This window comes from Cheilinus undulatus, linkage group 21 (genome assembly GCF_018320785.1).
Source record: "Cheilinus undulatus linkage group 21, ASM1832078v1, whole genome shotgun sequence".
NCBI lineage: Eukaryota > Metazoa > Chordata > Actinopteri > Labriformes > Labridae > Cheilinus > Cheilinus undulatus.
This window is the reverse complement of record NC_054885.1, coordinates 39714070-39736398: the sequence shown is the minus strand read 5'-3', so window position 1 is coordinate 39736398 and position 22329 is coordinate 39714070. Positions and strand designations below refer to the sequence as shown.

The 22329-nt window shown below is 41.1% G+C and overlaps 1 protein-coding gene across 1 annotated transcript; it reads left to right on the top strand.

Annotated features, from left to right (window-relative positions):
* The first annotated feature begins 345 nt into the window (after positions 1–345).
* Positions 346–20708, top strand: nfe2l1a (nuclear factor, erythroid 2-like 1a). Its single transcript, XM_041817580.1, has 9 exons — positions 346–413; positions 3879–4486; positions 4633–4788; positions 14656–14796; positions 16860–16925; positions 17011–17148; positions 17233–17344; positions 17488–18144; positions 18299–20708. The coding sequence occupies exons 2-9, from the start codon at positions 4205–4207 to the stop codon at positions 19276–19278; spliced, it is 2532 nt and encodes an 843-aa protein (XP_041673514.1). The 5' UTR covers positions 346–413; positions 3879–4204; the 3' UTR covers positions 19279–20708.
* The last annotated feature ends 1621 nt before the right edge of the window (positions 20709–22329 follow it).

The following is a 22329-nucleotide window of genomic DNA, read 5'->3' as shown; positions in this document are numbered from 1 at the left end:
TACTCTACCTGCCTCTCAAATGTATAAATGAGTCTCAGTCTGCTTAGGACTTCTTCAAGAATGCCTGTAAATAAAATTTTTAAAGTTCTGACTATTATTTCATATAAATGAGGCCCTCCAAAGCTTCCTCCTCCTCATATTTTTATAAATTATCATCATTTACTCTCGTGGTCAAACACTTAGTTTATTTATTTGCTGTTTTAAATTAACTGATCATTTTAATTTCACTTTAAGGAGTAAACATTGCCTCATACATTCTCGTCACTCTCGCTCACATAAACAGCGCTCTTTCCAGGGCGGAGTGTGTGACGTCATGACGTCGTATGTCTTTAAATAGGCTCCTCCCTCGCGGTGTGAGCAGAACAGAAACAGAAGCCGGGAGGGACACACTGAGAACATTTACTTAGACCACGGTAAGAAACTTTAAGATTCACTTAAATCTCTGTTGAACTACCGTAGACTCCTGAAAGATACCGTAATGTCTCTAAAACAGCCGCTCTCAGGGATTTTCTGCGTTTTTACACTTTTACTTTCACTTCTCTTTGCCTGTTTCTTTATTTCTGAGTGATAGTGAAGAGGTTGTGTAATGTTTGTGTCTCATTATTGTGCTAAAGGGTTGAGATCAGTGAGTACTGCTGATGAAAATATTGTGTAACCTGTTGATCTCCTGGAAAAGTTCAGCTGCATGTTTGGGCGGAAATAAACCCGGATCATGTTAGGATGACCGGACTAGACTAAACCAAGCTGTCGGTGCACTTACAGAAGATTGTCGTAGTTTGAATTCATGGTACTCCTCTACTTAACCAGAGAGGGACCTACTGTTCATTATCTTTCAAATGTTGAGGCGATCGAAGTTCTTGGATTTGTGAAAAATACCGGATATACTCCCAAAAATAAGCTGAAGGTCTGCTGTTCTTATTCTACAATGCATGCATAATTAAAGAGAACACCGATTAGGAACACAAAGAGATAATTTAACTCAGGTAATGAAGCATGCAGATGTTTTTAAAGATCTGGTCACAGAAACAGTAAAGTGATGAACGTAAAAACAAAGCCTGTGTGCCTGAACATGTCAGAACTCCTTACATTTAGAGCAAATGAGTAAATTTTGTTCATTTAGAGGTCACTTTTGCAGCAGCCAGGGATTTTGGGCCCCCAGAGAGAATATTACACAGGGCCCCCTTAACCAGCCAGCCAAGCAGCAAATGCTGCACCATTTTTACAAACATCCATGCATTTAAATGCATTTCTGAACCTTAACTTCCAATGTATGAGCAATATTTTTTACTGTGGTTAAATTAATTTTACTTGCATTATTTCACAGCGCTGGTCTACACCATTTGGACTTTTTTAAAGGGAGAAGCAGGGCCTCCAGTATTTTATTTCACTCTGTGTCACTGATCATCAACTGGTGGCCCGGGGGCCATATCTGCCCCCCTAAAGCTTCCTGTCCGGCCCCCTAGAAGATCATTTAATCCAGAAAAGCAGTAAAAGAAGATGTTGTTGGCTTTAAATGTCTGCAGTTGTTAAATGCGTCCCAAAAACAATTAATAGTGAAATAGTTAAATACTTGATCCCTAATTTAGAATAATATTGTATTGGTATAGAATTATTTATGGCTCGTGTTTGTTGGAAAATACACAAGATGAGGAACTCAAGAAATAGTCGCATATCAAATCGCAATTGCAATATTGGAAAAAAATATCACAATTAGATTATTTTCCCACATTGTTCAGCCCTAATTAGCACACAGGGGCAATAATTGGCAAGAAAAGTGCAAAAAAGGGGTTAAAATGTGGCAAAAATTTCAAACTTGATTTTTGTGTATTTGAAAGTCCGGCCCCCAGAGTTTCTGCAGAGACGTAATCTGGCCCTCGTGAAAATGTACCCGATGACTCCTGCTCTATGTAGTACAAATTTCAGTCCGATGACCAATTCATTCAGTTGCTTTTGTTTCAACGTCACTAATTACGAAGAAAAAATAAAAACACACTTTTCATTGCAGGTTTCTCCCTACTGTTGGCCCGGGTAATCTGCGCCCATGTCTGCAGCATTCTCTCAGACATGATTATTAGATTTGATTTGAATGTTACTAATATCTGTTTATGCATAACGTGCCACACCTGAAAGCCTGTTCATCTGAGTCACATGCATCTAGACAACACCAAATAGGAGGTGTGTAGGAAGGGTGGAACCTTTCAAAATAAAACGCTGAGTAACTAAATGAACATTTATTTTGGGCCAATCAGAGCAACAAAATGCTGAGCAGTGACTGAGCAGTAAACTACTTAACGTTAGCTCTACAGTCAGCTGTTTTCATGTCGGTGCAGGATTGTTAACGATCAGTGGAGCCAGTCGGTGAATTCAACTCTGAGGCGGTCAGGAGAAGAGCACTTCATCTTTTTGCTGCTGTAGCTGCACCCACGCTAATCTCTTCACCAGCCGCCATTGTTTACAGGCATTCAGCCACTTTAACTAAACCATGCCTGTAGCCCCGCCTCCTTCTCATCTAATGATTCTGATTGGTCTGATCATTCTCTGACTGGGAACCAGCAAATCAGAGAGATGGATCCACCCAATGTAATCTGGATCTTTGAATTTCACCAGGAAGGCCACTTTGAACAGCTTTTCTCCCTCCTTTTGGGAAATGTATGCGAGATAAAATGATAAAAGACCAGTAGAATATATTAAAACCAGGTAAAATGAGTTAAAGTTGACCTTAAGAATGGACTTGTGTGCAGCGTCAGACCCTGATTTACCCCAGATTACACAGAACAGTGTTAATTTTGGCTGCTACTTTCAATTTTAGTCTTAGTTTTAGTCTTTAAATGAAATGCAATTTAGTTTTAGTCACATTTTAGTCATTTCTACCCTCTTAGTTTTAGTCCATAAAAAGTTATCACATTGTAGTCTTTGCTTTTAGTCTAAGCATTTATTTTCTTGCCTAAATCTGGTACCAAATCATGGTAGTGTGTTCTCTGCACTCTTCCAAACCTGGGGTCCCTGCTTTCTACAGCTGAGAGGCAGAATAGATACAGCTGCATTGTTTTTTGTTTTTTTTGACAGATTTACCCACAGTGGAGAAATATCACACATTTTGAATGTCTGATTAAAAAACTAAATTACATTTACACCTAGTTTTAGTCATTTTGATGAAAACTAGACTTAGTTTTTGTCAGTTTTAGTCATCAGATCTATTTTTGTTGGTCTAGTTTTGTCATGGAAAAAAAGGAACATTTTTACTCATAGTTTTAGTCGACAAAATTAACACTGACACAGAACAGGTTAGAACCTGACTAGACCAGTGCACTGGGTTCAGGTTATATCCCTCTTTAAGGTGGTATTGTCTTTAAGGTGGATTGTCTTTAGTCGGAGCAGTGAGGCGTGCCGGTACAGTCATGTGTTCCCTGCGTTACCACGGCATGAAAACAAACCCTGAGTGTGTCAGAGGAGGAGACTCGGAGGGTTTTTCCAGGCAAACTCTGTCATTACATCATGTGGCAGCAGGAAGGCAGGTGCTTACCCGGGCCTTTCTAGACTCTTCTAGAAGTAGGTCAGAGTGAACGCGTTTGCAGAGGCCGGCTGTGTTTCTTATCTCCTCTCACTAACGGTCAGCTGCCTCCTCTCTGCAGTCACGGCTCTGACAGACGAGGAGAGATGAGGAAGCTTTGTTTTACTGACAGAATCAGCTGAAGAAGTCCCTGTAGGAGAACCTGATGGGTTTAAACTGAGAGCTGTGTTTAGTAACAGAAGTGAAAGTAAAAAGGCTCAGCCCCCCCTCCTCAAGCTTCTGTGCCGGGCTGAGCCAACCAGCTTCAGCTTAATAACCGGTGGTGATGTTGGTCTTCCTCTCTGAAGTTTCTGCTCTTTTTTCACAGGAAGAAACAGTCCAGAAGTTTCCATGAAGAGCCTGTAAGAAAACTGAAGATTCACCACTGTTTCCTCCTGTTTTTTTTTTACTTTTACTTCATTTAAATTCAGCCCTGAAGAAATAAGAACTCCTTCAAGAAGACCTAGACCCTGGACAGTGAGGACTTGTACAGTTTCTTTTACCAAACCCAAGTAAAGGACATATTTTAAGGAACTTTTTGGTCCCAGAAGGAGGGGGGTTGTTATCTTTCAGCTCCTCTCCTCCCATAGGGGGGTCAGCAGACAGACGCACCTCTCTTTGGCGGTCTTTGACGCTCCTGTCACATTAAAAACCATGCTGTACTTGAAGAAATACTTCTCTGAGGGTCTGATCCAGATGGCCATCCTGCTCAGCCTGTGTGGGATGATGGTGGACGTGGGACTGGAGCCCTACCTGCCTTCCTCCTGGCACGAGATGATCCTCGGACCGACCTCGGCGCTGACGCAGACGCAGTTCCACAACCTGAGGAACCGCCTGGAGGACGGCCAGGACCTCCACCCAAAGAGTGTGGACCTGGACGGCTTCTTCACGACTCGGAGGCTGCTGGGGTTCGTTTGCTCTCTGGACAGACTGCAGGTAAAAACATCTGTTTCCACCTTTATTAATAACAACCAGGCCGCACATGCTCCGCTGTATAAACAGGTGTTTTCATTCTGCTTTGTAAGGTTTACCCTCAGGGGTTTCACTCTGAATTTAGAGGTGTTTTATTCGTTCCTCTGCAGGTTCCTCGGACTGAGCTGGAGACATGGCTGGTCCAACGGGAGTCCGATCCTCTTCCTGTGGGTCGTCCAGACCAGCCAAGGCACAGACCTGCTCCACCTGTTGATCCCAGACCTGGAGTCATCCCTCTGCATGAGGAAGAGGAGGACGAGGAAGAGGTATGACTGTTTCTCTGTGTTTGTCATCAGCAAACGACATGGAAACTACCGGCTAAGACGATATGCCGTATTGTCTGTATCACCTTAGATATCTGCATTAATCATGAGGTGAAACATTGGAAGATTGTTCAGGTTTTCTAGAAAATATACAAGAATATATCTCCACAGATCAGCTCAGGCGTGAGAGTTCAGCTCAGAAATATCTGCTGACCTTTGTCCGAGTCATATCTGTGAGGTTATCGTCTTAAAGCTCGTAAACATCCTCTAAACAAACCTGTTTGTCCTAATTCTCTCCTCCGAACACCAGGACTAACCCTTCGTGCCTCAGATTAAGGGTGTGTTCAGAAAAAAGTAAAGCAGATCGACCCAGGATGGTTGAAAACACAGCTGAAGGATTAAAGGTGTTTGAGTATCTGTTTATTTTTCTCTAGGCGCCATCCAGAGGGCATGAGAAAAAAATCAGACAATAGTATGTGGTTCATTATTTCCGTAGCTTTCTGGTCCACACGTTCCTTCCAAAGGGAGCTGAAGCCCTTTAACTGGACTCTGATAGTCGTGCAGCAAACCCCTACAATGTGGTTCTTAGGATAGACCAAATGTCAAAGGTCAGTGTTGTCTCTCAGCTTTCAGAAAAATCACAGAACTAAACGATTTAGGTTTAAAGCTTCAAATTCTCTGCAGGAACTAGGAACTTTAGGAGGTACTTGGTGCATTTTTGCTGCAGGAATCAGTGTCAAATGAAGGTTCCAGGGACTTAATTTTACACCTTAAAACACAGGTGTCAAACTCAAGGCCCGGGGGCCAAATCCGGCCTGTGGAACAATTACATCCGGCCTGCAAGATCATCTCATATTTGTATTCTAACTGTCCCACCAGTATGAGGTCTGCAGATTTCCTCCAGTATAAAAATGTAAACTTCTACTTGATGATTTAAAATATCCTTGTAAAGCTAAAAATCTGGAAAAAAAAAGGAAAGAGTAAGAAAAATTTCATAAAAAGTCAAGAATGTGGGGAAAGAAATTAATTTGTGTTTTATTTCATATTTTCAATTTCTTCAAAATTACGACTCAAACTTATGATTTTGAATTTTGATTTCATACTTTGACCTTTTCAACTCATAATTTGGACTTTATAGTTCACATTTCTATTAGATTCCCAATTTTAAACTTTGAGTCATATTTTGACCTTTTCAACTCCCTACTTTGGCTTTTAGTCCCATATTTTGACTTTTAAAAACATGATTTCAATTTATTTTCTCATATCTTGACATTTTAAATGAATAATTTTTACTTTTCATATCATAATTTGACCTTTTACACTCCCAATTTTGAATTTAAGTCACATTTTTAACTTTTTAAGTCATCATTTTGAATTCTAGCTCATATTTTGACATTTTCAACTCCTAATTTTTGACTATTTAATCCCATATTTTGACATATCAGGCTCACAATTTAAAATTTTAAGTCATATTTTGACTTTTTAACTCATGATTTCAAAATTGATCTCATATTTTGACCTTTCAAACATATAATTTCCACTTTCTCCTCATATTTGCTCTTTAAAAACATTATTTTTCTATTTTTAATATCATGTTCTGATTTTTTTGAACTAATAAATTGGTATTTTTTATCTCAGATTTGAGCCTTTGTACTTAACATTTTAACTTTTTTGAATTTCCAAATGATTTATCAACAGTGCTGGGTTTTTTTTTTTCATATTTTATTACTGGTGACAGTTTATGGTTAAATAGTGACCCTGTCAGGCCCTCAGGTTAGACCTGAACCCTGAATCCAGCCCCTGCTGTGATTGAGTCTGACAGCCCTGCCTTAAAAGCTCCCTTTTGGAGGTTTGGACTTGCAAAGCTTTGGTCTGAAAGTGACCAGTCAGCGTTGTTTGAGGAAAACGAGGCAGACAGTTGTAGGCGTGGCTTAGCTTTAGCTGGTAAACAATGGCTGCTGCTGCTGCTGACGCACTGATAGCAGTTTAGATGTGAAATAAGATTTATGAAACAGCCTGTCTGGTGTGTCAGGTTAGCTTGTCATTAGATCTCCTAAAACTTCTGCTGACGGAAGCTTTGATTCTTTGAAAAGTTTGTCTAAAGTCTTTTTTTAGGGTTAAAACTGTGGCTAAAATATTCCATCTTCAGCTCGTTTTAAGAGTATTTCTCTCAACTGAAATGCAGATTAATTATGAAAATGCATCCTGAAGTTTGGATTATTTTCACAAGTTTTCTGAAACTAAAACTGATACTGAACTTTAAAAACCTGCTTCTAAAATGTAAATCATGTTGGTTTCCACAGCTGAACAGGAGCAGGTAAAGTCAGACCCCTTAGACGAGGACTAAAAGTCAGATAGCAGAAGTTTTCAGATCTATAAACTTAGAGAAAGTTTAAAAATCTATTTATAGGTCAGTTAAATAAGGCTGTGATGTGGACAGTAGTGCTGCTCTTGTTTTGACTGTCTCTAACACTGTGCATGACAGCGTGTGATAAAATGAGTCAGAGTTCGATGAGTCACAAAAGGAAACCTCAGCACTGATGACCGCGCCCAGAAAACTGAAGCAATACAACCAGAAGAGCAGAAATGGGCTAAAAATACTCCCTGCTGTGGAGAACACATCTTTAAAAGAGAGAGTACCCTTTTTTATATTTTTAATCTCTTTTGTGTTTAGAAAAAGAGGAAAAAACGTTCACAGCAGGAGGCGAACAGGAACTCCCTGCAGCTCAGACCTCGCTGTATGGAGTCATTATTGTTGCAAAACTCAAGAGACAGTTCCAGCTTCTTCTTCAAACCTGCCTCAAACTCTCAAACATGAATCTGATTCTGTAGTCCTGTGGTTCTCAACTGGTCCGACCTCATGACCCACCAGTCTGTGTTAGGACAGATCGTGACCCAAGTTTCCAAAACATTTTCAACAACACCTGTTAGGTAGTTGAATATGTTGCAGTTTGGAGCATGATTGGATCAAAACACCTGATTTAAAATAGAAAAGGGATAAAACTGACTAATTTTATACCCTCTGTACCCATCATTATGTGTCAATTTTTGGCCAATTTTCCAGAGAACTTGTAAAATTATTTCATTATCATGGGAAAAGTAGCCATTTATTGTGAGAAAAGGAGATTAATTCAAATATTGATCAAACATTTAAATTTACCCAATTTCACAGTAAAATAAGGTCAAATAAAAGGTATTGATGCATGTCCAATAAGAACTTCAGAACTTCTGCCTCCATTTTGTTCAGATACCTAGTTGCGACCCACTGAAAATTGCTCCGTGACCCACTTTTGGGTCCCGACCCACCAGTTAAGAACCATTGCTCTAGTCTATTAACTGTCCTAATATAGAGTACAAAGTATTGACCCTCTTGGATGTTTGATTTTGCAAATAAATTGTGGTCTATATAATTTGGCTTTTAAGACAAAAAATTACAAACTCATGTCAATTAGATAAAAATCTGTCATGTAGAATAAGTGACTGCGTAAAGTCCAGTCATAAATCCTCTCTTGGATTGAGATCTTGGCTTTGACTCGACCGCTCCAGAACATGCCTTGTTGTCTTTAAACCATTTTTGTGTAGCTTTCTCTGTCTGCTTCAGATCATTGTCTTGCTTGTTGAGAAGCATCCCCACAGCATGATGCTGTCACCACCATGCTCCACAGTGGGGATGGTGCCTTTGTGGTCTTGTCTGATGGTCAAAAAGCTCCATTCTGGTCTCATCAGACCAAAGAACTTTCTTCCTCTTGACCATGGAGTCTCCCACAGTCCTTCTGGTGAACTCTAGTCCAGATTGAATCTGAGTTTTCTTCAACAGTGTCTTTCTCTTTGCCACTCTCCCATAAAGCTCTGACTGGTGAAGAACCCGGCCAACAGTTGTTGTCTGCAGAGTCTCTCCATCTCAGCTGCTGAAGCTTGGAGCTCCTTCAGAGTAGTCATAGGTGACTTGGTATCCTCTCTCACTAGTCTCCTTCTTGCACGCCCACTCAGTTTGTGAGGACGGTCTGATCTAGGCAGATTTACACATGTGACATATTCCTTCATTTCTTCATGATGGATTTAACTGAACTCTGGGGGATGTTCAGAGACTTGGAAATGGTTTTGTCTCCATCCTCTGACTTAGCCTTTTCTATAACCTTTTCTCTGAGTGTTCTTTTGTCTTCAGGGTGTAATGGTAGCCAAGAATACTGATGAACCAGTGACTAATTGTGAGACTACTTTGCACCAGGTCTAAACATAGCAGAATGTCAGATTAAATGTACTTATAGGGGTGTTAACCTGCTCTCCTTCTCAGCTAGAGTTCCCCTGTTGGCCAATAACAATGGGTCAGATGAGTTGTTGTTGTTGTCTGCAGCCTCTTTAGCAGCGAGTCGTGTTTATTAATGGAAACACCACGGATGTGTCTGCTCAGGCCCTGGCCTGTCTGAGGCTCATGTATGCCCTGGTGCAGGGACAGACTCGCGCTCTGATTGTGAAAGGCCGTCAGATCCTTCACTGCAGTTACAGACATGTTGAATCTGAAAATAATCTGGAGTACATCATGTACACTGGAGCGTCTAAAATAAGTGTAGGAGCAACTGTTGGCCCCGAGGCTTCAGTTCACCGAGTTTATCAGAAATATTTCCCACAGACTGGAGCTGTTCAGCAGGAATTATGGCGAGTAGGAATGAAGTTACTGGGGAATGAAAAAGAGGAAGGAGGTCAGCGTGTCAGGTCAACTAAAAGTCTAAGTCCAATTTAAAGTTCTGCAGCAAATCTGTAGCTCTCTGATACCCTGATGAAGATGCATGGAGGCAGATTAGCCACCAGCTGAGAGCTAACACACTCACATACTACTAAGACTATAAATCTCATAGAGTTCTGGTTAGACTGGAATGACAATGGTGGCCTAGACTGGCCTGTATGCAAAAGGCAAGGAATGTTTATGACCTTAAAGATGACATCAACTATAAAGGGAGAGGATGGAATGTTGGTGAAGCTGGGGATGTTGGGAGCTTATACCCTCAGTTTTTGCCATATAGCGGGCCTTAGTTGGCAGCCTTTAGGGAAAGGATTCAAATGCCCAAAATGTACATTTATGCATGTTAATGGTTTCCATGCTAAATCACAGCAGCTTTTTTAGCCCCTTTTAAGTTAGAATAAAATAAAAACATATGATATTTAAATGTAATAGAGCTCTCCACCATAGAAATCCTGGAGTCTCCCCACACTCTCAGGGTCTAACACAGCGACCCGCGCCAACAAACAGATGGTTCTGCATGTAAATAGCAGCAGATATATTAGTTTACATGTCCAGCCCTCCATGTGCTCAGTCACACTTGGATGGTGTGTAACAGGAGTCATTTCCTGTCCCGTATCAGTTTCTGTCTCGTGGTACATTATCAAGAATTACACACCAATTTACCTAATGACTAAGTGAGTAGGGTTTAAAATTAACCCTTAATAACCACAATAACAACCTCCTTATTATAGAAGTACAGTTACAGACTGAGCAGAACCTTCTCACTGTTAAAAAAAGACTTAACTAATCCACATAGAATGATTTTAATCCATTTTAAAAGAAGTAGTAGTCTGGTGGTTGGTTTGGTTTGGTTGTTGGAGCAGGTGCTGGAGGATGCGGCTATGGTTGCAGAGAATTGCACCTTAAACCACGGGTGGGCAGCTGTTGGCCCTCCTCCTCAGTTACTGCGGCCTGTGGGTTAATTTCAAATATTAGTCAACTGTAAACTCCTGCTAAACACGAGAAAATCATCCATGAAACATTACAAACAGTAAAATTTCCATGCTAATATTTGATTAATAACTTTAGTTCTTGGCAAGAAATTAGACTTTTATTTTTTCTGTAATGCTGTTTTTAATATAAATAAATACATTTGTAAGAAAAATAGAAATGCAAGTATATTAAAATAAAATAACCAGTAAATACTCTGTCCATTGCATTGAAAAATAGCTTAAGCCAGCTTGAATTCTGTGTGACTTTAGCTGTATCAGCATTTGTGTTTGCATTTTGCTGCGATGAGCACCAAAGCTGCCCATTTAAACAGAGATTGCGAGGTGCAGTGTGTGAAATATGGGAATATCAGCAACATATTGAAACGCCCACGTGCTGCACGGTGGTGCAGGGGTTATCACTGTTGCCTCACAGCAAGAAAGTCCCTGGTTCGCTTCCTGGTCAGGACCTTTGTGTGTGGAGTTTGCATGTTCTCCGGCTTCCTCCCACCACCAAAAACATGCTTGTTAGGTTAACTGGGAACTCTTAATTGCCCGTAGCTGTGAGTGTGGGTGTGCCTGGTTGTCTTGTCTCTATATGTCAGCCCTGTGAATGACAGGCGATCAGTCCAGGGTGTACCCCGCCTCTTGTCCGTGACCCCCCATGGGATAAGCGATATAGAAAATGGATGGATGGATGAAATGCTCACTCCTGACTGTGACTGTGGCACTTTTCTGGTATTCAAATATACAGGTTTATGTGATTTGCTCCCTTTTGTAGTACAGTAGAAACAGGCAAAATGCAAAAATCCAAGATGGTGGACTCTGTAGAGGGGGCCCTCCCTGTGTATAAGTAAAAGGAGGTTTATTTTTAGTGTTTAATCCCCTGAATGCAGAAGATTGTCTTTAGTCATTTACTGACTGAGGCACATTTACATATATTATGGTGCAGTTTTCCAAGTTTGTTCCTCTAAACGCTATCAGGCTAAATATTACGCACTGCACCTTTAAAATGTACATGCTGATTAAGTCTGGAAACCTCCCAGTTTGAAGCATTTTCGCTTTAAAATCTGTGTTTTTCAGGGGCTTTTTGGAGTGGATTTAGGGGAACTATGACTGTTTTGCTTTCACATTGATGTTAGAGGTCACGTCCTGAAAGCTGAGCCAAAGAAACAGACGTCTGATAAAGTTTATCAAACTTTCTTTTAATTGTGTTTTAGTCAATATTTGCAAATATTGACTAAAACCATGATAAAGCAGATATTAAGTAGTTTATACTCAGGTCTTCTGATAAGAAAAGCATGCCTAGGTCTTCTTCAGTGTTCTATCAGTGAAAAAATTAAAACCTATGTTAGTATTTGGTGGCAGTGTGTCACTTTCTCTTCTCTCTTGGGTCCTGGGGGGGCTCTGATTTTCTTAGGTACATGTAGGGGGGGCTCCAAGGAAAAATGGTTGGGAAACACTGCTCTATGGCACATATACCTGGCTTTTATTTTTATAACCACTTATCAGGAGACCCTTCACTTCTTTCCACAGTCAGGCGGACACAAACACACACATTAACACACACACTGATGATGGTATACACTGGATACAGCACACAGAGATCTGAGCACACGCTGAGCCGTCCTCCTCTGAAGTCACTATAGGGGTGTTTTCAGATTCTCTGCATGGATCAGATGGCAAACGTACACAAAAACACACACTTAGGAACACACACCTCCAAACACTCACAGGCTCTAAACACTTTATTAGCTCGCTGGCCTTGTGACCGACAGGCTTGTTTTGAAACCCGATCACCGGCATGTTGACACACATTTACATCGCTTAGTTTTGCAATCCCTGCTGTTTACTGCACACGCACAAAGAAGCAGGGGCTTGTGGGTAAACAGACAAACATCGGAGCTCACTGAGTCTTCCTTACAGTATCCGAGGAACAAAGAAAGGAAATCCTGCAGCTCTATTTTATTATGATTTCGACTTTTTGACATATTGGTTGGACATTTCTTATTTACCTGAGCCTCCTGATGTTTTACACCTGTTTAGAGAAATAAATAAATCCCTCCTACAAGATAGGGACGTCCGCCAATGGCTACTGGACTGATCAGTAAGGGCACAAAACCAAACGGCATTAATTTCACCACTCGGAACATCCTCCAGTGTTAAAACTGGAGCCGGGGGGGGGGTTGTTAGTCAGGGTCAAGCTTGGTGGCATTTCTTTTGTCTGGGCCTTTTCACCCCAGGCGATCTGCCCAGAGACCTCACTGTGTATTTATGGCCACAGACACACAGAGTCATAATGGTTGTTGTCTTTTCCTGCAGAGGAAATATTAGGACTTTATTGCTTGCTTTAGGAGTATGCAAATTGGCAAGGAATTTTCTGGATGTCAAACTTTTTCTTAGCTTTTAATTTCCAGTGAACGAACACCAGCTGTCAGAGAGAATCTCTGGATTCCCAAGGAGAAGGAGTCCTCTGATCTGAGCCAGTGCCGTACCATCTCACTCTTGAATGTGGAGGGGAAGATTTTCTTTAGTATCATGGCACTGTGGTCATCTAGATCAGGGGTGACAAACTCAATCACAGAGGGGGCCAGATTCTGAATTAAGGTCTAACCTGAGGGCCTAACAGGGTCCACATTTAACCAAACTGTCAACCTCATCTTCACCAGTAATAAATTACTGGGGGAAAATTAGCACTGATGATAAATGATTATGAGATTTAAAAAGCAAAAATGACAAGTTAGAAGGCATTAAATCTGAAATAAAAAGTCAAATGTATTAGTTCGAAAGGGCAAACGTAAGATTTGATGTTAAAACAATTCTTTTAAAAGTCAAATATATAAAAAAGAAAGTCATAGTCATGTTTTTATGGCAAAAACTTGACTTACAAGTTAAAATGGTGCATCTAAAATGTCAAAATATGAGATAAAGTTTGAAATAATAAATTGAAAAGGTCAAAATATGAGATAAATAGTCAAAATTATAGATTGACAAAGCTAAAATAATGAGATAAAGTCAAAATTATAAGCTGAAAAGGTTAAAATATGAGATAAAAGTCAAAATATTAAATGTTAAAGTTCAAAATAGGAAATAAAAGTCAAAATAGTAGATTGAAGTCATAATTCTGCAATGCAAAATTGAAAATATAAAATGAAAACACAAATGAATTTCTTTTTGCTAATTTCTTTTTGTCTAATTATGTTTACTCTTTATTTTTTCACCTTTTTTTTTATTTAAGGATATTTGATATCATCATGGTTAGGTTTATATTGGAGGAAATCTGCAGACCTCATATTTTTGGGTCAGTTATAATAACAAATATGATAAGATCATGCAGGCTGGGTGTAACTGTACCACAGGCCAGATTTGGCCCCCGGGCCTTGAGTTTGACACCCCTGATCTAGATGCCTAGATCTAGCATGTGTTTGGGTCAGAACCTCATAGTCTTATCTGGTTTAGAGTGCCAGAGGTCTCGATGAATTCAGTGAAAACATCTTTCAGAGGTATTAGTACGGCAAATCTCACAACAGAATGGAGAGGACTAGAGGCGGGTATTATGGCAGGGCGCTCTCTTTCCCCTCCAGCTTTTTAAGTGGCGGTGGAAGTCATCGTTAGAGCGAGAGACAGCAGGATGGGATACACCTTCCTCCTCTCAGGGCGTACATGGATGACATGACTCTGGTGTGTTTATTAATGAAAGATTAGTGATAGCTTTGTGTTGTTAAAAAACACTGGTTTTCATCGTCTCTGTTGTATTTACCTAAGACCTTTCTGCACAGACGTCCCACATGTTAAAATCCACATTCATGTCGTTGTTGACCAGCTGCTGACGGTCTCTGGGTTCGTCTTTAAGCCTTCAGTCGGTCAGGAGAAGGTTAAAGTTATTCTGAGCCTTGCTGTCTGTCTCTGGGTGAAACAGACGCCTTTATGTTGTCTACATAAATAACACGTTACTGTCGGGCTGTGATACTGCAGCGTTTAGCTTTGTTACACCTAACCTCTCCACTAAACCTCTCTGCATTTGTTTAGTCACTGTAAAAGTCACAGAGTCCAAATAAAGATGGACACTATATTCCCAAAAAAGAGAAAATATTACTAAAGATGAGGGAGAAACACCGGGTTAGTAGCTCCTCTGACATTATTCGTTGCTTTTGTCTCCAGGATCACGTCCTCTATCACAGCGCTGATGGAGATGAGGAGGAGGAAGATGTGGCGAGGCACTTCAGGAGGACAGACGGAGGACGAGGAGGATCCTACAGCCGAGCTGACAGCAGAGAGCTAATGCAGAATGAAGGGGACCAGGTAAGAGACAGAAAAATTCAGCTGAGGCCGCTGCACCGCTGACAGTGTTAGTGTTGAACGTCTCTGTCCATTCAAGCTGTCCTTGTGGATGTGATCCCGCAAAAACACTCTGAGGGATTTTCTTCAAACTTTGCACAAATGTCCACCCTGATAAACTGTTTAGATTTAGAGGTCAAAGGTCAAGCTTCTGGGGCTCAAGTGCATCCCTTACTGATGAACAGGAACCTTGAGAATGAGATGAGGAGGTAGATCTAAATATTTTATCTCATAGTGAAATGAACTAGAAAGGCTGGGGTGTGAAATCTTCCTCTAAATGAGAGCATGGATTCATCTTTCCTCCTCCTTTGCTGTGATGAAGTGCTGAAAACTCTCATATTTGTATGAAACAGAGCAGTAAGTAGAACATGAGTGCAGCTATGCCGTGTGTAAACTTGTGCAGCAATCGGAGCATCTGTCACGCTTGGAATCAGAGCTCCATGCTTCATCTTTAAACGCTGGACAGCTGCCGGCTCAGCAGAACAGAGTGTGTTGTGACACACTTAAATAGCTGCACCCCGGGGTGTGTGTGACTGTTAGGGTGTGTTTTCTGACATGTTACATACATGAGGCCATGTGTGACGGAGGGAGGAGGAAGTATGGATCAGAAATCACCGCTGATGCATCAAAACCCCAGGAAACCCGCGCTAGAGCAGACATGGGAACTTACTGTGACATTATTTTTGGAGTTTTATTTTTTATATTTCATAACATTAAAATCTGCACAGCCTCAACTGTTGGGTTATAAAGTAGGGCAGAGCGATGTGAGCCAAACAACATGTACAAATATTTTTTTTAGCTGAAATGCAGGATATAAACCTGGTTGTTGTTTTATCCTGTAAAAAAAACATTTTTTTAAATTGTTTTGCTTGTCACAAAACCTGAACGATAAACTTCAATATGATTCCAGTAAAGATCCAAAGACATCAATCCCTGTTTGATACCACAGCAAAATAAAAATACAAGTCATAAACACAAAATACTGGGCAGTTTTTCATTTGTTAGTTATTAAAAGTTGCAGAAAATGTCATCTGCAGACTTTCATTTCCATTTCTATTGAAGTTTTGAAACTGCTCGTTAGTCTTGTGTTTAAAAGATAAAATGATTTTTATTTTAATGATTAGTGGAATCGAAAAGCGCAGAAACATCACAAGCCTCAGTCTAATTTTATGGGATAAGGAACCTAAAAGTAATTGTATATTAAATTGCAATATTGAGCAAAAATAAATCACAATTAGATTATTTTCCCAAATAGTTCAGCCTTATCTCAGAGCGAAATAATGAATCCTTTTGATTTAATGTTAAACAGAGTTTTGTTGGGTAGACAGGTGGATCCATGTGTTTACATGTTGAGTTTTGGTGTTATGAGAAAAGCAGCTGCCATGTGAAAATGATTCCATTGCGCAGAATCCTCAATTTCCCTAAAGTAGAGATCAGATGTCAGAGGTGAGCGCTGTGTAATTTATGATAGGATCCAGAGAGGAGTTTCTCAAAGTCAGACGACTTCTTGGAAACAGCCTCACTGACCCACACTCTGTAAAACATTTCTGTATTTCTGCACCGATTTTAAATCTATTGATCATTTCAGCTGACGGAGGAAAGTAAGATGATAATGAATGCAGGGTTTTGGTGGATTAAGATGAGCTCATTTCTCAGATTCAGGCTGATGAAGGAAATGTTTGGGCTGCAATGAAACCAGAACTTTTTTTGCATTCATCCTCAGTGAAAATGTGGCCTTAAAGCTGCTCTTGAAATATAAATAACAGAATAATAGGTGTGACAAAGCAGTATTTACTAACAGTGCTGAGTTGAAGGATTAAATCAGTGTGTGCAAACATGCAGTATTTAAAAACTCAGATGTTGCACTTGCAGAGTTTTGCATAGTAGGTTCAACAGAAAAATTCTCCTGTGAAGCTTCATCAAAGATATTTAAACTCTTCCAGATGTACATCATAAGCAATGTTTTTCCTTATAGCTGGAATGACTGAATCAGGTTTGAGCCTTATCCCCTGTCTCTCTATTCTCAGACTTCCGTCTCCCTCCAGGAGTGTCTGAGGCTCCTCCAGGAAACTTTCCCCTTCACAGAAGAACAAGTACGTCCTTTACTCTTCTCTTTATCTGTTCTGTAGAATTCCTCTCCTACCCTGACTGATGCTTCATGTTTCTGTCTCTCCTTAGTTTCAGGATGTTGGTGATAGAAGATCAGACCTGGAGAACCTGCCCGGGGACACAGAGCCCCTCCTCGGCCCCACTGGAAACCCCTCAGTGGACCTGGAGCTTCACTGGCAGGACCTGCTGTCTATCATGGAGCCTGAGGTGACTGCAGTGATGCCAGTAAAGAGAAAAGAACTGGAAAAATAAGATTTAAGAAATGGAACAACAACTCTTTTTCTCCCATAGACCACAGATGTGGACATGGCGGCTTCATTTGATCAGGGTGTCAGGTCTGAAGCTCTGCAGCAAATCTGTGAAAACAATCAGGATGCTGGAAGTCGGATTCCTCCACAACACGGTAAAAACATCCTTAACGATCCATAACAACTTCCTTTTTCCTGTTGTAGTCCAAAAAAAAGACTGGAGTCTTGTATTTCATGGGTCTTGCATGTTCCACAGTTTGAGATGTTTAGCTAAAACTGCCTCTTTCTTTGTCTCCAGGTTTGATGGGACATCTAAGCCATCCACAGCTGGAGTCTCTCACCCCCAGTGCCGAGTTGGACGACCAAGCCTTGGACACAGGAGGAACTTGGGAAAGCTCGAACGTGAATGACTTACTGAATCCTCCACAACACACCAACCAGCTCACAGGGTATCCTTCAGAAGACTTCAGCCGGAGACTAAATGCAGAGGACAACTCAAGAACCTTCAGTCTGCTCACGCAAGATCTTCTAGACCTGGAAGGCAGATCAAGCTCACCATACTCCCCCTACTCTGAAAACCGTCAAAGCTTTAATAACCCTCACTCTCCTAGTTTGACACCGTCCAGTTTCACCACATCCCCAGGGCTAGAAGACACCCCAGACGTCAGGAGTCCTTCGTCCTCGGTCTTCCTGTTTGACCAAGAGGGAAACATTGAGGATGACGATGGTCTCCTTAGCCCACTTGGTGACCTCTTGGAGGATGCTTCCATCCTGGATGAGATTAGATTGTTGGACCTGGCTCTGGAGGAAGGTTTCAGTCCTGAAATGGCGGCAGGGCTGGAAGAGGCAGGTTACCTTGGACGTGAAATGGTCAGAGGAGACGCTGACGGGGAGGAACACCACGCTGGCCTGAGCATGGCGGTCACAGATGATCAACCAGGCGGACATCAGCAAGGTAATCAACAGGCCAGAGAGCCCCCCTTGTTGGTGACTAGGCTACTTCTTCAGCACAGTTTATCAAACATGTGACTCCATTAACAGTTAATCTTCTCTGAAGATCATCAGTAGAACATTCCTGTCTTTGACCTGTCTTTGTTCCACTCTCCTAGATGATGAAGACGAGGCAGATTCAGACTCCGGTCTTTCTCTGGACTTCAGTCACAGCCCTGCTTCCCCATGTGCCTCTGAGGCCTCTTCATATTCCTCCTCCTCCTCCTCTTCTTCTTCTGTGAGAAGTCCTTTCTCTGAGGATGAGGACGGCGAGGTTTGTGAAGGGTCATTTGACTCAGAAATGGAGGTTGGGGTGACTATAAAGCAGGAGGAGCTGGACGAGGAAGAGATGGGGGCAGTCGGAGGAGAATATCCCGAAGATGTAAAGAAACCATTCTCTTTTGACCACGGTGACCACAAGATGTTCAACGGCTTTCCTTGGATGGAGCACATCGGCCATGATCACACATACAACCAGCCCTGGTCCACCCCTTCAGCTCCATCTTTGGGAAAGATGCCCACCAAACACCCCAAATCTATCCAGCGCCACAACACCGCCAAGCCTTACCACGGATCTTCCTCCAGACACGTCTCCGACAAAGAAATGCGGAGTCGAGACGAACGGCGTGCACGGGCCCTGAAAGTCCCCTTCTCCAATGACTTGATTGTCAACCTGCCTGTGGATGAGTTCAACGACCTGCTGAGCAAATACAAACTAAACGAGGAGCAGCTAACCCTCATCAGAGACATAAGACGGCGTGGTAAGAACAAGATTGCAGCCCAGAACTGCAGGAAGAGGAAAATGGACGTGCTGCTGGGACTGAAGGGCGATGTCGCAGGTTTGAGGCGCTATCGTTCACGACTGCTCCGAGAGAAACAGGAAGCACTGAGGAGCTTGCAGGAAATGAAGCGCCAGCTAGGCATTTTGTACCAAGACATTTTTTCAAGATTGAGGGACGAAGAAGGGAGGCCCCTGGATCCAATGGAGTACCTTCTTCAGTTTGAGTCCAGTGGTAGTGTCACAGTAGCATCACGCCAACAAGGGGCACCACGTCCTCTGACGAAGACCAGCAAGAAACAGAAGGACAAGAGGAAGTGACGGACAGGTGGCCAGGAAAAGCTTCCTTAAGAGTCATGTGACCAGAACAAAGATGGAGGAGGAAATGCTCATGCATTGGGAAGCCAAAGGAAGGTGCTCAGATGTACTGTGAACCCTTCAGACACTTAAAGAGATGTTTCTGAAGAACTGGTCAGTGGCAGGAGAAGATAACCACAGACTAAAGACAAGATCTTTGAAAGAGGAGGTGAAAATCGAGATGCCAACACAAAAGCTTTCACTCCACTTTACACTGGAAGAAGACAGAAGTTCAACTCATGTTGAGTCCAAACCTGTAAATCCAGGAGATAACCAGGGACCAGCACAACCATGCTCTCCCTCAGATCAGCTGTCTGAGACTTTTAATACTGGGCTGATAGCCGCACACTGATAGCAGGCTGGATCCTGCCTGTGAGCCATAATGACTCCAAACCAAAGAGAGGGGCTGCTGAGGAAGGAAAGGCTAGATGTGGAGTTTCTGAACTTGTTTTTAGCTCATTTGGACCTATCAGAAGGCTGAGGACTTTTGGTCGTGGGTATAGGGTGTAGTCACGTTACACAGATGATATGCAAATGCCAGATAGGGGCAAGAAGTGAAGAACAGCCTTTGAATGGGAACAGAGGAGAGTTAGTGCATTAAGCTCTGGACATCTACCCTGCTTATCATATTTTTACTGCCTTGAGTACGATCCCAAAACTCTGCAAAAAAGTGTTTTTTTTTCCCCACCATTTACATTTGTTGAACATATTCAGTTATAAACTTGAAACTGTTAAGTACAAACTCACCACAGCTTTAATGAGTCTGACTGAACATATGTTACTATAAGAATCTTGGACAATTCAGGACAGATTTCCTTCTCCAAGATCAATCAGAAAGAAAAATCACGTTTTTATCTTTATTTTTCGTGTACCCCCTACGTTACTTTGCGTACTCCAGTTTGGGAATCACTGGTTTAAAGGACTGAAGTTTAAGGTTCAGGTAACATTTAAATATCAGTATTGATATCAATATTGGCTAGAATGATTTTGTGCATATCGGATATCTGCAAAAATCCACTATAGTGCATCCCTAGAGTTTTATAATCGTGTACAGCTTTTGTGGTCCAGGTGGGTCAAAACGACCCAGGGATGCTAGGATCATGACTATAACTCAAATCTATGTTCTGCTAATATTGAGGCTGAAACGAGGTGTTTCATGTAAGGCGTACTGACCAGACTTTTCAAGGTGAAAGGTAAAAACTGGTCTAATGACGGCTTGAAGTCAACCAGTCAGGGTCAGTTTGACCAAGGACAACAGTGATTGTTTGCTGCCATTAAAATGAAATGGTTTGGAGCAGTGTTAATTTTGGCAGCTATTTTAAATTTTAGTCTTAGTTTTAGTCTTTAAATGAAATGCATTTTAGTGTTAGTCACATTTTAGTCATTTCTACCCTTATCAGTTTTAGTCTTATTTTAGTCCATAAAAAGTCCTCACGTTTTAGTCTTTACTTTTAGTCCAAGCATTTACTCTCTTGTCTAAATCTGGTACCAAATCATGGTAGTGTGTTCTCTGATCTAAAAAATCTGCATCCACCATGTACTGCTCTTAAATCTGAGAGGAATGGACTAGCTTCTCCTGCTTTAGAGTACAGTGACTTTTTACCGAAAAGCGCTGCCTTTTTTACTCTTGGATTAAAGTGTGAAAAAAGATTTTAACTGTTCCTTAAACTGTTTGTTTTTAAACTGTATTTTTACTCACTCTGCGGTCTGTGAAACTATAAAAAAAAGTTTATTCTTAATCAGATTAACCTCAATCTTCCCCGTCATTCACCCCTGCCCAACGGCCCCCAGGGAGTAGCGCCCCACAGTTTGAGAACCACTACACAATGCCATCTAAGGATACACCATCTAAAGCTGGAGAATGTATGACTTTATTAAGCTATTAAGGTTTTACATGAAAGATAAAATGCACTGCATGTGTAAAGTAAAATAAAGAAATGTGCCTTTAATTCATCAATAAAATGATATTACTAAAGTACTGCAACAGGAATTAAGCTTTAAAAGGATGAAATTAGGAGGTTCAAAAGCAAAGAGGAGGATCAAATAATGGAATCCTGGTTTAACCCTGGATAAATTCTCAGGTCTAACATTGATCAAAAAAAAAAAAAGAGGATTAAAGCCTTTGCACATGGAGTCTTTTTCTTAAACTGCTGCACATTTATGAAGAAATCTTGTGTGTCAATAATATTTGCATGACTACAAAACTTTCTGACGCACCAAAGGGTGCCTAATGATTCGACTGATTTTTTTAAAGCAATGCAATACACATTATTGGGAAAATTGCCCAAATTTGCAGGGCCAGAGGAATATTTGTCTCAGTTTGCTAAAGAAAGTAAATAATCTGAGATGGTTATAGAGGACACCTGAGTGAAAACAATGCACTACAGGTCAATCTTCTCATCAGATTCACATTGAGGTTGAATTGTCTCTATATAAACCCTCTACTCTGTCAGACGGTTGAATGTAACGTCTGAATGTTTTATCCTGCATGTCTGTCTCGTCCTCTGCTGATTGTGTTTTTTTTATTGTTTGTATTTTGTGAATGCTCACTGTTCTTGCTGGTATTCGAGGACTTTGGGGCCTTGTCTTCAAAACTGAAGAAATAAAATCTAATTGAGTTGTAATTCCTGTCTGGTGTATACATATATCTGACATCTACAAATCTGCTTCTCTTTAATTCAGGAGGAAAGTTTAGTCTCTGAACTAGGGATGCACACATGCAATGGTTTAACATTCATCTGAGCGTAATGGCGGTGTCCAACATGAGTAATAGCCCTGATTTTCATGATTGCTGCATAAGTGTTTAGTAGTTGGTGATGACTTTACAAACTAGAGTGAGAAAAGTAGTGATCACCTGTTGGTTGTAAAGATTTATCCAGATTTTCCTGAGGTGAGGTGAGTGATTTTACCCTCCTTGGTTTGTTTGAGGAGCTGCTCTGATTTAAGACTGTAAATTAAGCATTACACATGTCCATTATTCAGGATTAGACAAGCTGTTGTGCAGGAGGGAAAAAT